The sequence below is a fragment of the Thalassophryne amazonica genome, chromosome 3 (genome assembly GCF_902500255.1).
Source record: "Thalassophryne amazonica chromosome 3, fThaAma1.1, whole genome shotgun sequence".
NCBI classification, from domain to species: Eukaryota; Metazoa; Chordata; class Actinopteri; order Batrachoidiformes; family Batrachoididae; genus Thalassophryne; species Thalassophryne amazonica.
This window is the reverse complement of record NC_047105.1, coordinates 595,010-613,571: the sequence shown is the minus strand read 5'-3', so window position 1 is coordinate 613,571 and position 18,562 is coordinate 595,010. Positions and strand designations below refer to the sequence as shown.

At 45.6% G+C, this 18,562-nt stretch overlaps 1 protein-coding gene across 1 annotated transcript in view; it reads left to right on the top strand.

The window, feature by feature from the left end:
- The window catches only part of LOC117504783 (potassium voltage-gated channel subfamily KQT member 2-like), a 344,945-nt gene that overhangs the window by 230,565 nt on the left and 95,818 nt on the right, over positions 1-18,562 (top strand). The window contains 5 exon segments of the mRNA XM_034164283.1: positions 1,543-1,599; positions 1,601-1,638; positions 3,495-3,514; positions 3,517-3,540; positions 3,543-3,561. Of these exon segments, the coding sequence (XP_034020174.1) occupies positions 1,543-1,599; positions 1,601-1,638; positions 3,495-3,514; positions 3,517-3,540; positions 3,543-3,561 (158 nt within the window).

The following is an 18,562-nucleotide window of genomic DNA, read 5'->3' as shown; positions in this document are numbered from 1 at the left end:
AGAACGGCTGCTGTTTGCTGAACTACGTGGAAAGGAACGGACTCGGAGAACTGAAGAACGGCTGCTGTGTACCGAACTACGTGGAAAGGAACGGACCCAGAGAACTGAAGAATGGCTGCTGTTTGCGGAACTACGTGGGAAAGGAACAGACTCGGAGAACTGAAGAATGGCTGCTGTTTGCTGAACTACATGGAAAGAACGGACTCGGAGAACTGAAGAACGGCTGCTGTTTGCTGAACTACGTGGAAAGAATGACAAAACTCACCGAGGAAATAAAAGCCTGGACGCTCGTAACAGGAAAAACACAACTGAATACATTCAGGGACTGGAAGCTCAACTCGAACAGGTTGGATTCTAAACTGGAACATCACGGTAGGAAAAAAAGTTACACACTGAGCCTGGAAGCAACAGCTTGGAAAAAACACAATAAGTTATGTTTGTAAGCCTGGCAGCTTGCAGCAGAAAAGTCACGATGTAACGTGTGAGGGCGGAGGCACCCTGCGGAGAGATAACAGCAGGTATGTACTGAGGCCGGAGACGCACTGCGAAAAAACACGAGAAGTCAGCACAAACGGCAAGAGACGCCAAACCAAGAATTCTTAGATAAACATAACATCAGGTTACTGGCTGAGCGTGCGGTTGGAGTACAGCTGGGAACTGGTTTCAACCCAGAGGAACACGGAGGTTCATGCTGGAGGTAAATAGAGATTCTGGCCCGAACCAAAAATCTGGAACGGTGACGAGGCGAGATGACCATCAGCTGTGGACACCCACTCAGCGGGAATGCTGATCAGCCATCAGATGCCACTCTAACAACGCCACACACTGTCTTGACAGATGGGGCAGACCCTGATGTAAAGTCGCTGCTCAGACAGCTACCAGGTGCAGTTTGACAGGCGGGGAGACGAGTCCTGTCACCAGCAGCTGATGCACAGTCCGAACCGAACACTGCCACAGCAGTTTCACCTGGAAACACAGAGATAGAGCAGGGACCCAGACAGAACCCCAACACCTTGGTCTTATTTAGCCTAATGTCTGAAATCATCCCAACATATTTAATAATGCTGCTTTCAGGAGAGACCTGTTGATAATCTGAGCAATTTAATACTCAGCTGTGGATAAGGTCCAGTGCATTTGTGAATAAAATTGTAAAGGTGAAGATCTCAGAGAGAGAAGACAGATGGCTTAGTGAACTGAGTCTCTGCCCACAGCCTATATATTAATTAGAAACCTACTCCATAAGCAATAGGTGAGTTGAATCAATATATAAAATAAATCAATTAACCACTTTTGATGGTAAGGGCTGAAATAATTCAAGAAGCAAACAACATCAATCTTTAAGAAATACAAACACTATGTAAATCTGTCTGGAGGAGGCAGTTCTGAAAACTGAGTGCAAGAGGGAGGACTAGTGAGGAAAGCCACCAAGACCAAGGCTGAGGATTCCTACCAGTACCTCGGGGCTGGACAACCCACACCCACCACCGGTACAGGAGAGAGACAAACTTTCTTGTCTCTGTCTGTGTCTGTCTCTGTCCTCAGGCAGCTTGGAGGGTTTATGCCACTAATCTGAGCAGAACTGATCTGACTTCAACCTGGGCATTATTATGAGCGGACTGTTTCCAGTGCGATGTACAGGTATGGCAGCGCTGCAGTAACGCTTACTTGCACAACTCATGTGGAACTTAGTTTTACACACACACACACACACCACACAACACACATATATATATTATATAAAAGCTGAGTGTGATTCTTGTCATTTGATTGGGGCTTTGTATGTCACATGACATGGATTAATTAATCCCATTTGTGTTGCATTGCATTCAGAGTGCAAATTTGGTTCCATACGTTTGGTACCATTGCACTCTCACATGCACGTGCACATCCTTGTGCACGCGCACACATGTGATGATGCACGCACATGAGCGCACGTCTCACGTGCGCACGTGCATGTGCATATTGCGCATACTCCTGCGCGCGCACGTCGCGCACACATGCTTGTACATGCGCACGCACACAGAAAACAATCCACTGTGCTGCCTGGAGGCTGTTAGCAGGAAGAAAAAACAAAAGCTGGACTCATTTCTGCCATGATTTTTTTTTTCGCTGCACTGAGGACGTATACAGTCTTAATTTTGTTGTTTACACATGCACAAGCGCCAACCAGGTTGCGTGTGTGCGCGCGCGGGGGACACGACTCTCCTGAGACATAATTTGAGCTAACTGACACTGCTAATTCTTGTAAGATACACAGACACAAAACAGATCCACTATGCTGTCTGTTAGCAGGAAGGGAAAGAAAACCCGGACTCATTTGTGATGTGACTTTTTTATTTTCGCTGCACTGAGGAGGTACACAGCTGGACCGAGCTGGTTGCGTGTGCGCGCACGCGGGACAGCAACATGATGACTTGACTGAAACACTGACGTGATTTTTGGCTGGACTGAGGAACTACACAAAGTCTTTTTTTTTAATGGAAGTCTGAAGTCAGTGCACAGCATCACTGGACGACACGTCACAGTGGAACACCAAAATGTAAGTCCCTTTTCTGTTGTTCATAAATTAATAAAATATCAAATGACAAGGATCTATTTGAACCATCCCTTAGTTATGCTGCTATAGACGTAGACTGCTGGGGGGTTCCCATGATGCACTGTTTCTTTCTCTTTTTGCTCTGTATGCACCACTCTGCATTTAATCATTAGTGATCGATCTCTGCTCCCCTCCACAGCATGTCTTTTTCCTGGTTCTCTCCCTCAGCCCCAACCAGTCCCAGCAGAAGACTGCCCCTCCCTGAGCCTGGTTCTGCTGGAGGTTTCTTCCTGTTAAAAGGGAGTTTTTCCTTCCCACTGTAGCCAAGTGCTTGCTCACAGGGGGTCGTTTTGACCGTTGGGGTTTTACATAATTATTGTATGGCCTTGCCTTACAATATAAAGCACCTTGGGGCAACTGTTTGTTGTGATTTGGCGCTATATAAAAAAAATTGATTGATTGATTGATTGATATTTTAGCCATTATATAAAACAAATAATGAATGTTTTTACATTCTTTCAATGGAACAAATTCGCCAAGTTGAATTGGGTTTGTGTTCCAGCTTTCACCTCATGAATATTCGTTCCATCCATACCATTTTCTTCCGCCTTATCTGAGTCGGGTCGTGGGGCAGCAGCTCAGCAACCACCCCAGACCTCCCGATCCCAACAACCTCCTCCGGGGGAACCCCAAGGCGTTCCAAGCCAGCTGAGAGACGTAGTCCCTCCAGCGTGATCTGGGTCTTCCTTCCTCCTCCCAATAGGACGTGCCCGGAACACCTCTCCGCGAGTTGTACCATTGAACTCATAAACATTCATATTTGTATATATATATATATATATATAGTTTGTCAGCATGTCCCTGGAAAATGTCGCACATGTATGTGAATTTCAGCCATGTCATGTTTGGTTGTTACAAAGTTGACGTGTGAACTGATCATCTGTCTGTGTGTCTGCAGGTTGATTCCTCCACTCAATCAGCGGATTTATTAAGGAACCTCAAAAACAATCTGGACTCTCTTTCAGGTATAATTTTTTTTTACATTGCTGCTAAAATTAATAGTCCTGTGAGCACTCACTGAAGCCACCAAAATATTTACCAAATGAAACTCTGAGTGCGATGGGCACCAGGATGATGAGTCAGTTTTGAAGAACATCCCCACTGAAGACCTGTGAGTGGATTGTGCCTGAACAAACAACCTGTGGGCAAACCAGCAGCTCCCTAAAAAAGAAGGCACATAGGTGGACTTTGTTGTCCTCAGTTGCCTGTTGGCATCATACCACCCCAACTCCCACATCTGAGGCATCAACCTCAACAATGAACTGCTTGGCAGAGTCAGACGTAGGACAAGGGATGTTTCGGGTTTCAAACCTGCCCCCATCTCCTCGCTCCACTGAAATCAGGAATGGACAGAAGCAAGCAGACAAAAGGGGGCAGCAGCAACATGAATTCTGGATAAACCTACAGAGTTTTAGGGCCGAACACGGTGGGCTTAGTGGTTAGCATTGGTGCCTCACAGCCAGTGGTGGCCATAGCTTTGATAACTGCTAATCCGCTAACTGAAAAGTTAACTTTTATAATGCTAAGCCAATAAACCTCTAAAAAAATTAGCAGAAGTTACAGCTAACTGATAACTTTTAGTGTGGACTCAGCGACTGATAAACCAGTTTCAAGTTTAAGCACCAGAGAGGCTTCTGAGTAAATTCAGTGTGAGGCGATCACAAACCCAAAACAAACAACGAGCCAGCACTTTTGTCTTTAAGCACCCTATCGGCTGCTACAAAGACATCTCACTTACCTTCCACACACAGTACAACAAACAGTGGCAGTGTAGATCAAACACAAGCCACTTTCACTCATGGTTTCATTTGTAAATAGACTAATTCCAGACAGTTTATCAACATAAAAAGCAACTCTGTCATTTTTTACAAAGTGAAAATATCACACTTTTAAAGTAATGCGCTAAATATGAAGGTTTGAGTGTTAAACCAGCACAAGCACCAAAAGGCATTATGGGAAATCAGTCTCCTCTCATCACCCCCACCCCGTAAAAATGCATAGAACACTGCCATCTACTGGATGGGAGTGTGAATTGCATCCAACATGATCGCTGATCAACATGCTGAGTCACACTTCACAAACAGAACTTTCAGTTTTGCAAATGCCTTTTGTTATTGACAAATTAAAAAATGACATTTACAAATACACATCTATTTCTAAAAATCAACACACGTTACAAATTGGAAATTTGTGTTTATGGATCACAAAACGCGTGTGAAGAAAATCAAGGACTATTTGTAGATATCCTCTGTGCATTTGCAGGTGTTAATGAGACAAATTTAACTTCATAAATAAGTGTCTTTTAACTTAAAAAGGTAATGGTTTGCATGTACACACTGCCTTTAAAGCAGACACACTGTCAATGATTATGCAATGCAGCAATGCATTATGGGAGTTTGGGGTTTGTTTTTTTTATTATTATTGTTATAGTACATGTTTTTCAGTGTTAGTGTTATAGAGTTGTTGTGTTTTTATAGTCAAGGAGTGTAATTAGTTTGGTGAAGAGTTATCAAATCAAATCATTTTATTTATATAGCACCAAATCACAACAACAGTTGCTCCAAGGCGCTTTATATTGTAAGGCAAACCCATACAATAATTACGGAAAAAACCCCAAAGGTCAAAACGACCCCTGTGAGCAAGCACTTGGCGACAGTGGGAAGGAAAAACTCCCTTTTAACAGGAAGAAACCTCCAGCAGAACCAGGCACAGGGAGGGGCAAGTCTTCTGCTGGGACTGGTTGGGGCTGAGGGAGAGAATCAGGAAAAAGACATGCTGTGGAGGGGAGCAGAGATCGATCACATAATGATAAATGCAGAGTGGTGCATACAGAGCAAAAAGAGAAAGAAAACACTCAGTGCATCATGGGAACCCCCCAGCAGTCCTAAGTCTATAGCAGCATAACTAAGGGATGGTTCAGGGTCACCTGATCCAGCCCTAACTATAAGCTTTAGCAAAAAGGAAAGTTTAAGCCTATCTTAAAAGTAGAGGGTGTCTTGTCTCCCTGATCTGAATTGGGAGCTGGTTCCACAGGAGAGGAGCCTGAAAGCTGAAGGCTCTGCCTCCCATTCTACTCTTACAAACCCTAGGAACTACAAGTAAGCCTGCAGTCTGAGAGCGAAGCGCTCTATTGGGGTGATATGGTACTATGAGGTCCCTGAGATAAGATGGGACCTGATAATTCAAAACCTTATAAGTAAGAAGAAGAATTTTAAATTCTATTCTAGAATTAACAGGAAGCCAATGAAGAGAGGCCAATATGGGTGAGATATGCTCTCTCCTTCTAGTCTCAAAATCTCTATTTTAGAGATATTGCGCAAATGCAAAAAAGCAGTCCTACATATTTGTTTAATATGCGCATTGAATGACATATCCTGATCAAAAATGACTCCCAAGATTCTCACAAGTATTACTATATGTCAGGGTAATGCCATCCAGAGTAAGGATCTGGTTAGACACCATGTTTCAAGATTTGTGGGCCAAGTACAATAACTTCAGTTTTATCTGAATTTAAAAGGCAGGAATTAGAGGGTCATCCATGTCTTTAGGTCTGTAAGACAATCCTGCAGTTTAGCTAATTGGTGTGTGTCCTCTGGCTTCATGGATAGAATAAAGCTGGTATCATCTGTGTACAATGAAAATTTAAGCAATGCCGTCTAATATACTGCCTAAGGGAAGCATGTATAAAGTGAATAAAATTGGTCCTAGCACAGAACCCTTGTGGAACTCCATAATTAAACTTTAGTCTGTGAAGAAGATTCCCATTTACATGAACAAATTGTAATCTATTAGATAATATGATTCAAACCACCACAGCGCAGTGCCTTTATACCTATGGCATGCTCTAATCTCTGTAATAAATTTTATGGTCAACAGTATCAAAAGCAGCACTGAGGTCTAACAGAACAAGCACAGAGATGAGTCCACTGTCTGAGGCCATAAGAAGATCATTTGTACACCTTCACTAATGCTGTTTCTGTACTATGATGAATTCTAAAACCTGACTGAAACTCTTCAAATAGACCATTCCTCTGCAGATGATCAGTTAGCTGTTTTACAACTACCCTTTCAAGAATTTTTGAGAGAAAAGGAAGGTTGGAGATTGGCCTATAATTAGCTAAGATAGCTGGGTCAAGTGATGGCTTTTTAAGTAATGGTTTAATTACTGCCACCTTAAAAGCCTGTGGTACATAGCCAACTAATAAAGATAGATTGATCATATTTAAGATCGAAGCATTAATTAATGGTAGGGCTTCCTTGAGCAGCCTGGTAGGAATGGGGTCTAATAGACATGTTGATGGTTTGGAGGAATTAACTAATGAAAATAACTCAGACAGAACAATCAGAGAGAAAGAGTCTAACCAAATACCAACATCACTGAAAGCAGCCAAAGATAACGATATGTCTTTGGGATGGTTATGAGTATTTTTTTCTCTAACAGTTAAAATTTTATTAGCAAAGAAAATCATGAAGTCATTACTAGTTAAAGTTAAAGGAATACTTGGGTCAATAGAGCTCTGACTCTTTGTCAGCCTGGCTACAGTGCTGAAAAGAAACCTGGGGTTGTTCTTATTTTCTTCATTTAGTGATGAGTAGTAAGATATCCTAGCTTTACGGAGGGCTTTTTTATAGAGCAACAGACTCTTTTTCCAGGCTAAGTGAAGATCTTCTAAATTAGTGAGACACCATTTCCTCTCCAACTTACAGGTTATCTGCTTTACGCTGCGAGTTTGTGAGTTATACCACGGAGTCAGGCACTTCTGATTTAAGGCTCTCTTTTCAGAGGAGCTACAGCATCCAAAGTTGTGCTCAATGAGGATGTAAAACTATTGACGAGATACTCTATCTCACTCACAGAGTTTAGGTAGCTACTCTGCCCTGTGTTGGTATATGGCATTGGAGAACATAGCAAAGAAGGAATCATATCCTTGAACCTAGTTACAGCGCTTTCAGAAAGACTTCTACTGTAATGAAACTTATTCCCCACTGCTGGTAGTCCATCAGAGTAAATGTAAATGTTATTAAGCAATGATCAGACAGAAGGGAGTTTTCAGGGATACTGTTAAGTCTCTATTTCCATACCATAAGTCAGAACAAGATCTAAAGTATGATTTAAAGTGGTGGGTGGACTCATTTACATTTTGAAGCCAGTCGAGTCTAACAATAGATTAAATGCATTGTTGAGGCTGGTCATTCTCAGCATCTGTGTGGAGTTTTTCCTTCCCACTGTAGCCAAGTGCTTGCTCGCAGGGGGTCGGTTTGACCGTTGGGGTTTACATAATTATGTATGGCCTTGCCTTACAATATAAAGCGCCTTGGGGCAACTGTTTGTTGTGATTTGGCGCTATATAAAAAAAAAAATTGATTGATTGATTGATTGATGTTAAAATCGCCCACTATAATTATCTTATCTGAGCTAAGCACTAAGTCAGACAAAAGGTCCGAAAATTCACAGAGAAACTCACAGTAACGACCAGGTGGACGATAGATAACAACAAATAAAACTGTTTTTTGGGACTTCCAATTTGGATGGACAAGACTAAGAGTCAAGCTTTCAAATGAATTAAGCTCTGTCTGGGTTTTTGATTAATTAATAAGCTGGAGTGGGAAGATTGCTGGTAATCCTCCTCCTCGGCCCGTGCTACGAGCATTCTGACAGTTAGTGTGACTCGGGGTGTTTGACTCATTTAAACTAACATATTCATCCTGCTGTAACCAGGTTTCTGTAAGGCAGAATAATCAATATGTTGATCAATTATTATATCATTTACTAACAGGGACTTAGAAGAGAGAGATCTAATATTTATAACCACATTTAACTGTTTTAGTCTGTGGTGCAGTTGAAGGTGCTATTATTTTTTTCTTTTTGAATTTGTATGCTTAATAGATTTTTACTGGTTGTTGGTGGTCTGGGAGCAGGCACCGTCTCTACGGGAGGGGTAATGAGGGGATGGCAGTGGGAGAGAAGCTGCAGAGAGGTGTGTAAGACTACAACTCTGCTTCCTGGTCCCAACCCTGGATAGTCACGGTTTGGAGGATTTAAGAAAATTGGCCAGATTTCTAGAAATGAGAGCTGCTCCATCCAAAGTGGGATGGATGTCGTCTCTCCTAACAATCAATCAATCAATTTTTTTATATAGTGCCAAATCACAACAAACAGTTGCCCCAAGGCGCTTTATATTGTAAGGCAAGGCCATACAATAATTATGTAAAACCCCAACGGTCAAAACGACCCCCTGTGAGCAAGCACTTGGCTACAGTGGGAAGGCTGTAGCCAAGTGCTAACAAGACCAGGTTTTCCCCAGAAGCTTTGCCAATTATCTATGAAGCCCACCTCATTTTTTGGACACCACTCAGACAACCAGCAATTCAAGAAGAACATGCGGCTAAACATGTCACTCCCGGTCTGATTGGGGAGGGGCCCAGAGAAAACTACAGAGTCCGACATTGTTTTTGCAAAGTTACACACCGATTCAATGTTAATTTTAGTGACCTCCGATTGGCTTAACTGGGTGTCATTACTGCCGACATGAATTACAATCTTACCAAATTTACGCTTAGCCTTAGCCAGCAGTTTCAAATTTCCTTCAATGTCGCCTGCTCTGGCCCCCGGAAGACAACTGACTATGGTTGCTGGTGTCGCTAACTTCACATTTCTCAAAACAGAGTCGCCAATAACCAGAGTTTGATCCTCGGCGGGTGTGTCGCAGAGTGGGGAAAAACGGTTAGAAATGTGAACGGGTTGGCGGTGTACACGAGGCTTCTGTTTAGAACTACGCTTCCTCCTCACAGTCACACAGTCGGCCTGCTTTCCCGGCTGCTCGGGATCTGCTGGAGGACAGCTAACGGCGGCTAAGCTACCTTGGTCCGCACCAACTACAGGGACCCTGGCTAGCTGTAGAATTTTCCAAGGTGCGGAGCCGAGTCTCCAGATTCGCCCAGCCTGGCCTCCAAGCTATGAATAAGCTACACTTATTACAAGTACCGTTACTGCTAAAGGAGGCCGAGGAATAACTAAACATTTCACACCCAGCAGAAAAGTGTGGGAGAGACAGGAGAAGCCGCCATGCTAAAACCGGCTAAGAGCCAGTAGCTGCGCTAAGCTAGCGGATTCCTAAAACACACAAAGTGAATAATGTGTAAATAATGTAGAGGTGATTCAGCAGAGGGAGTGCTTTAGTTAAGGCACGTGAAGATTACACTGTGAAGCAAATCGTTATCTAGTTATTTAGATCAGTCTAACTACACAGAGTAACAGCTAAGGATACACGGAACAGGAAAGTGATACAATACCGCAGTGAGAGCCAACCACCAGTAGAGGAGTTATGTTGAGACCATGAGTGAAAAGGGGTGTTGCGATTTACCTCTTGTGCCACTGTCTGGGCTGCTGTATGTTAAAAGTAAATGACTTTTTTTTTTCAGTGGCAGCTGCCCACCTCTTTCTGCTGGGGGAGGGCTGAGTTCCTTACGGCAGTCTGGCTGTTGCAAAACACGCAACAGTCAGGAATGAATGTTTGATTTTAGGGGTCCACTTGAGGTGCTTGGCCAAATTGTACGTGATGAAATTCTGTGCTATATACAATAGGCCTGAGTGGCATGTCCTGTTTGTGGATTTTGGCAGTCCATAGATGCATGGAGTGGCATCCCCAGGGTACAGTCTGTAGTATGTCTGCCTGTCGATGAGTCCCTCTTTCTCCAGGTTTTGGAGGTAGCTAATGATTTTCTCTTATCCTATAAGATTCTTCACAAACATGACGTGCCACTCAGGCCTATTGTATGTAGCACAGATTCCAATCACGTACAATTTGGCCAAGCACCTCAAGTGGATTTTGGCTCCTCTATGGGTAACTCAGACACCATGTGGAGAACACAAAAGATTTTGTGAACAAGATCAAGACCTGCGCTGGAGGCAGATGAAACAATCGTGTCATTTGATGTGACTTCGTTGTCCCTGCATCCCACTGCTGAGGACGTCTCAGCTGTGAGGCAGAGACTGCTGGAGGATGTTGTCTCTACTTGAAAGGACCAACTCACACCACCCACGATCTTGCCACTCTTGGAGATCTTTTTAACACCACGTAGTTCCTGTTTAGGGAATTACTACAGCAGATTCATGGTTGTGCGATGGGGTCTCCGGTATCCCCCATTGTGGCCAATCTGTACATGGAGCGAGTGGAGAAAACAGCCTTGACGTCTTTCACGGGCATCTCTCCCAGTCACTGGTTCAGATATGTTGATGACACATGGGTTAAAAATCAGCAACAGGAGGTTGAGGACTTACAGAACACATCAACTTTGATGACGCCAATATCAAGGTCTCACATGAGGATGCCATAAACAACCATTTAGCCTTCGTGACTGTTGATGTTACGATTGGAGAGAACAGGCAGCTCCAGACAGGGGTTTACAGAAAACCAACTCACATTGACCAATATCTGCTCTTTGGCTCAAACCACCCCCTTGAACACAAGCTCGGGGTGAGTCAGGACCCTTCAACACAGAGCCCCTACAGGTGCCCACACTGCAGAGGGAAGGGCTAAAGAATAACAACTTGTCCGGAAAGGGCTCACAGTATGTGGGTACCCACGATGGTCCCAGAGAACAAAGAGACCAGATAGACAGGAGATGGAGACAGAAGAAGAGGAGTGTCTCTCCCTTATTTAAGCAGGAGTAGGGAAAAACTACAGAGGATCTTCAGACAGCACAAATCCCAGTTTACTTTAAACCGGTTAACACCTTGAGACAGAAATTAGTTCACCCTAAGGACAGGATCCTAGTTACAAACAGAGCAATGTAGTGTATTCTATCAGATGTCAGGAAAACTGTAACGAACACTAATAGGTGAGACTAAGCAACCTTTACACAAAAGGCTATACCAGCACCGCAGAGAGGGCGCCAGTGGACCTCAGTCTGCAGTTCATCTCCACCTTAAAGACACTAACCACACGTTTGAGGACAAGGAAGTTAAAATAATAGCCAGAGAGAAGAAATGGTTTGAGAGAGGGGTGAAGGAGGCATTATTTGTGAAATGTTTGAAACCCAGCCTTAACGGGGGAGGGGGTCTGAGACACGCTTTATCCCCTGTTTACAATGAGGTACTCAGGTCAAAGCAGTTTCAGTCTTTGTTTATGTAAGAGTCATTCACGTCATCAGCAGAGTCGTCAAGGGAGCCATCAGGAGAGGGTCTGTCCCTTCATTAGGAGTGGCCAGCTGCCCTGTCATTAGGAGGGTGCTAACTAGAGCACAATAGGTGCTAATTAGAGCTATTGTTTGCTCTCGGTAGAAGGGGTCTGGTTAGGTTTAAAACTCCAGCTTTTGTGACCTCTTGATTATTCTTCTCTACAAGAGTCAAGACAGAAGTCAGACCACCAGAGGCAAGAATTTTAGCTGAGGAAGCTTCTGCGATTTGAAGCGAAACGTCCTCACGTCAAGCAAACCCAGTCCAGTCGAAGATTCAAGCTTCTCTACTATGGAAACCACCTGGACAGCTGAGAGCCTACACAGAAACTTATAAAGTGCTTTGGGTATCTTAGCAATAATAAGGTGCTCTATAAATCCAAGTTGCCATTCTCTTCTTCTTCTTCTTCTTCTTCTTATTATTATTATTATTATAAGTTAGCAAACCAAAGAATCTCTGGAACTGTCTTCTGTTTTCAGCTTTGGGCAATTCAACTTGGCACTAACCTTTGCAGGATCCATTTCAGTGTTTTCCAGGTGAAATCATAAAGCCAAGAAAGGAAAGTGATGATCAGTGAAACTCGCTGCATTTTTCAGCCTGAACAAACGATTGATTTTTGAGGTCGTATTGTTGCACCATTCTGACAGGGAAACCATACTTCTCTTTGCTCTTGAAAAACATCAAAACATCATCTTGGTACATGAAATGAATTTCATTTAACATGTCACACAGTGTATCCTTCACCAAACACTGAAAACGTGAGTCCAGAAGCCATAACTAGATACTCATAATATGACGGATCGGGGGATTGAAAGCAGTCTTCCATTAGTCGCCCTCTCTTATTCTACCCAAGTGATGCCATTCAAGGCCCAAAGAAAAGACAACAAAATGGGCGTAATGTGGTCAAACCAATTGGAGACCCCTAATGCTGGACTGCAGTAAACCAGAAAATAGAACATTGCAGAGAGTTCAGAACCTGCATGACCATAAAAGATCAGGACCATGACGTCGCCCGGTATGGCGGAGCCGTGGTCCCACCCTGGAGCCAGACCTGGGTTTGGGGCTCACCGCGAGTGCCTGGTGGTTTGGCCTTAGCCCATGGGGCCCAGCCGGGCTCAGCCCGAAAGAGTGACGTGGGCCCGCCCTCCTGTGGGTTCACCACCTGCAGAGGGGCCATGGCGTCAGGTGCAGAGAGGATGTGTGGCGGTCGAGGGCGTTGGCCTGGCGGCCCGGTCCATGCTCACAGCCTCTGGCTGTATGGACTTGGAATGTCACCCTCGCTAGGGGGGAAGGAGGCTGAGCTTGTGCGGGAGGTTGAGAGATACTGACTAGAGATAGTTGGGCTCACCTCCACGCACAGCTTGGGCTCTGGCACCCAACTCCTGGAAAGGGGGCTGGACCTTCAGTTTTCTGGCATCGCCCACGGGGAGGGCGGAGAGCTGGGGTCGCATTGCTTATTGCTCTCCCCTGCTCATCGCCAAGTGTTTGAATTCACTCCGGTGAACGAGAGTGTCGCGTCCCTACGTCTTCGGTCGGGGACGGGTCTCTCACCGTTGTCTCGGCCTACGGGCCGAGCAGCAGTGCAGAGTACCCAACCTTCCTGGAGTCCCTGGGAGGGGTACTAGATAGCGCTCCGACTGGGACTCCATTGTTCTCCTGGGGGATTTCAACGCCCGGCGACAGTGAGACCTGGAGGGGGGTGATCCGGAAGCATGGCCCTCCCCGATCCTGAACCCAAGTTGTGTTCAGGTGTTGGACCTCTGTGCTAGTCACAGTTTGTCCATCACGAACACCATGTTCGAGCACAAGGGTATCCATAAGTGCACGTGGCACCAGGACACCCTGAGCCGGAGGTCGATGATCGACTTTGTAGTCATATCATCTGACCTTCGGCCACGTGTCTCGGACACTCGAGTGAAAAGAGGGGGCAGAGCTGTCGACTGATCACCACCTGGTGGTGAGTTGGATCCGCTGGGAGGGTAGGAAGCCGGTAAGACCTGGCAGGCCCAAACGTATCGTGAGGGTCTGCTGGGAACGACTGGCAGAACCCTCTCTCAGCGAGGTCTTCAACTCCCACCTCCGGGAGAGCTTCTCCCAGATCCCGGGGTAGGTTTGAGACATGGAGTCCGATGGACCATGTTCTCCATCCTCCATTGTGCGATACGGCTTGCTCGTAGCTGTATTGAAAGGTCTGCTGGTGCCTGGTCGCAGCGGCAATCCCCGAACCCGGTGGTGGCACCGGAAGTAAGGGATGCCGTCAAGCTGAAGAAGGAGTCCTACTTATCTTTGTTGGTAGGTGGACCCCAGAGGCAGCTGAACAGGTACCGGCAGGCCAAGCGTGCCACAGCCCGTGCGGTCACAGAGGCAAACACCCGGGTCCTGGGAGGAGTTCGGGGAGACTATGGAGGAGGACTATCGGTCGGAGTAGGCCTCGACGAGAGTCTGGGCAAAACCGTCCGACAGCCTCAGGGGGCGGATAGCAGCTCTCCACCAGCAACTGTTACGGTGCGGGTGGGGATCTGTTGACCTGACTGGCGGATGTTGTCTGTGGCAGATGGGAAGGAGTACTTTGAGGATCTCCTCAATCCCATCGTCAAGTCTCCGAAGAGGAAGCAGAGACTGGGGACCTGGAGGCGGACTCATCCATTACCCAGGGCCGAAGTCACCGAGGTGGTTAGAAAGCTCCTCGGTGGCAAGGCTCCTGGGGTGGATGAATCCATCCTGAGTACCTTAAGTCTCTGGATGTTGTGGGCCTGTCTTGGCTGACACGCCTCTGCAACATCGCGTGGCGATCGGGACAGTGCCTCTGGATTGGCAGACCGGGGTGGTGGGTCCCTCTGTTTAAGAAGGGGTACCGGAGGGTGTGTTCCAACTATAGGGGGATCACACTCCTCAGCCTCCCCGGTAAGGTCTATTCCAGAGTACTGGAAAGGAGAATTCCACCGATGGTCAAACCTCGGATTCAGGAGGAGCAGTGTGGTTTTCGTCCTGGTTGCGGCACACTGGACCAGCTCTACACGCTCCATCGGGTGCTCGAGGGTTCATGGGAGTTTGCCCAACCAGTCCACACATGTTTTGTGGATCTGGAGAAGGCAATTCAACCAGTGTCCCTCTGCGCACCCTGTGGGGAGTGCTCCGGGAGTACGGTGTCCGGGGGTCCTTTGCTAAGCGCTACCGGTCCCTGTACGACCGCAGCAGGAGCTTGGTTCGCATTGCCGGTAGTAAGTCAAACCTGTTTCCAGTGCATGTTGGCCTCCGCCAGGGCTGCCCTTTGTCACCGGTTCTGTTCATTATTTTTATGGACAGAATTTCTAGGCGCAGCCAGGGTGTAGAGGGAGTCTGGTTTGGGAACCACAGAATCTCGTATCTGCTGTTTGCGGACAATGTGGTTCTGTTGGCTTCGTCAAATCAGGACCTTCAGCGTGCACTGGGGCGGTTTGCAGCCGAGTGTGAAGCGTCCGGGATGAAAATCAGCACCTCCAAATCCGAGGCCATGGTTCTCGACCGGAAAAAGGTGCTTTGCCCTCTTCAGGTCGGTGGAGTGTCCTTGCCTCAAGTGGAGGAGTTTAAGTATCTCGTGGTCTTGTTCACGAGTGAGGGACGGATGGAGCGTGAGATCGATAGACGGATCGGTGCAGCATCTGCAGTGATGCGGTCGCTGTATCGGACCGTCGTGGTGAAGAGAGAGCTGAGTAGGGGGGCAAAGCTCTCGATTTACTGATCGATCTATGTTCCGATCCTCACCTATGGTCATGAGATTTGGTCATGACCGAAAGAATGAGATCGCGAGTACAAGCGGCCGAGATGAGTTTCCTCCGCAGGGTGGCTGGGCGCTCCCTTAGAGATAGGGTGAGGAGCTCGGTCACTCGGGAGGAGCTCTGAGTCGAGCCACTGCTCCTCCACGTTGAAAGGAGTCAGTTGAGTTGGCTCGGGCATCTTTTCCGGATGCCCCCTGGACGCCTCGCTGGAGAGGTGTTCCGGGCACGTCCCACTGGGAGGAGGCCCCGGGGAAGACCCAGGACACGCTGGAGGGCCTACATCTCTCGGCTGGCTTGGGAACGCCTTGGGGTTCCCCCAGAGGAGCTGGAGGAGGTGTGTGTGGATCGGAAGGTCTGGGCGGCTTTGCTTGAGCTGCTGCCCCCGCGACCCGACTCCGGATAAAGCGGAAGAAAATGGATGGATGGATGGATAGAACATTGCAGGAGTCCAATCTAGAAGATAAATGCATGGATCAGGGTCTGAGCATCAGACATAGACATCTTTGCTATATTTGCAGGTGGAAGCAAGCAGTCCTCATAATATTTCTAATGTGGAGGTCAAAGGACAACATAGGATCAAAAATTACCCCAAGGTTCCTCACTTTGTCAGAGTGATATATGACACACGAGCTTAGGCTAAGCATTAGCTGGTCAAATTGATGTTGATGTCTCACTGGACCAAGAACCAACATTTCAGTCTTGTTAGACTGAAATGTTAGACTGAGTTTAAAAGTAGGAAGTTGCTAGACATCCAGCTTCTCACTGATGCAAGGCAATCTTCTAAGGATTTTATGTGGATGAGATTACTAGCAGTTATCGGCATGTATAACTGCGTTTCATCAGTATAGCAGTGAAAGGTAATCCCAGAATGCTGCAATATGTGCCCAAGGGGTGCTATATAAAGGGAGAAAAGCAGGGGGCCTAAGACGGACCTCTGTGGAACCCCAGATTTCATGTCACTAAGGTTAGAGGTAGTGTTATTGTACAAAACACAGTGACAACGACTGGTCAAGTATGACATCAGCCATGCAAGGGCACTCCCAGTAATCCCAAAATGATTTTCCAGCCTATTGAGTAGAATATGATGATCCACGGTATCAAATGCAGCACTGAGATCTAACAGCACCAGAACTGTAGTGGTGTCCGAATCCATTGTAAGCAGAAGATCATTCCCCACTTTAGTGAGAGCCATCTCTGTGGAATGATATTTTCTAAAAGCAGACTGCAGTGGCTCAAAGAGATTATTCTCAGTAAGGTAGTCCATGAGCTACCGTGACACCACTTTTTCCACAATTTAGAGCAAAATGATAGAATTGATATCGGCCAATAGTTTTTCAATACACTTGGGTCAAGATTAGGTTTCTTAAGTAATCGTTTAATTGCTGCAGATTTGAAACATTTAGGAACAGATCCACAAGTTAAAGAAAAATTAATAATTCCAGCACAGTCAGCCCAAGAGAGGGCCACAGGTCCTTAAGCAGTTTTATTGGTATAGGATCAAATAATGTGTGTCGAGTCCTGAATGCATTGCCGAAATCCTAATGCACCCACAATTTCCTTAAATAATTTGCAGAGGGGATCAGAAGGCTTATTTATATGAACATTAAAGTCAAAAATGATCAGAATGTTATCTGCACTAGTTGACAAGTTAGAGATGAACACACCAAATTCATCTAAGAATTCAGATTATGGGCCAGGAGGCCAATATACAGTGACAAAGGAATACGGCTGATTTTTATTCTTCTGACCTTGGCAATGCGTAATATCCTGAGCAGAGTGGAGAATCAGATGCTCAAGCGAATTATATTTGTGACCTCCAACAGCTAATAAGCTAAACCTAGATTTATAATAAGAGCAACACCCCCATCTTGCTTTGCATCACGAGGGACGTGATTAAATGTATATGCTGGTGGGCAGGCCTCATTTAAGGGGAGGACAGCTGTAGGTTTAAGCCAGGTTTCACATAACCCAATCATATCATGATTAGATCATTAATTAACAATGATTTTGAGGACAGTGATCTTATGTTAAAGAGACCCAGACTAAGGACCTTAGTGGGGTTGACAGTGGGACTGTTTGGATTTAGGGGTCGTTCCAGAGTAGCATATATAAGATGCCTAGAAGTAGGTTTAGGTTTGAGACATTCCATGCGAGTTGTAGGTAGCAGAAACAAAATCTTTGATATTGCTGGAACAACCACTGGGCCATCCTCAATTTCATCATCATCCAATGTAATAATGGGTATTAAGTTTGCAAAGCATATCCCTCTATGATTTTTATGGACACGACTATGGAAGCAGGCCACAGTCTCAACTTGTTGAATTTCCCTCCCTGGCAGATAAATTGCACTGTCACCATAGTGGATTTTCTGCACTAATTTCCCCGCTAAGCTAATGGATTCCACAACCACATTTCTCATAAGCCTTGCAGGGTCTCTAATCACCTGCTCTGTGGCCTCCTGTAAATTCCTAATGTTCCCCTCCCTGTAGAGCTCTATCTACAGTGGGGCTAAAAAGTATTTAGTCAGTCCCTCATTGTGCAAGTTCTCCTACTTAGAAAGATGAGAGAGGTCTGTAATTTTCATCATAGGTACACTTCAACTATGAGAGACAAAATGAGAAAAAAAATCCAGAAAATCACATTGTAGGATAGTTAAATAATTTATTTGTAAATTATGATGGAAAATAAGTATTTGGTCACCCACAAACAAGCAAGATTTTTGGCTCTCACAGACCTGTAACTTCTTCTTTAAGAAGCTCTTCTGTCCTCCACCTGTTACCTGTATTAATGACACCTATTAGAACTCATTATCTGTTTAAAATACACCTGTCCACAGCCTCAAACCGTCAGAGTCCAAACTCAACCATGGCCAAGACCAAAGAGCTGTCGGACACCAGGAATAAAATTGTAGACCTGCACCAGGCTGGGAAGAGTGAATCTACAATAGTCAAGCAGGTTGGTGTGAATAAATCAACTGTGGGAGCAATTATAAGAAAATGGAAGACATACAAGACCATTGATAATCTCCCT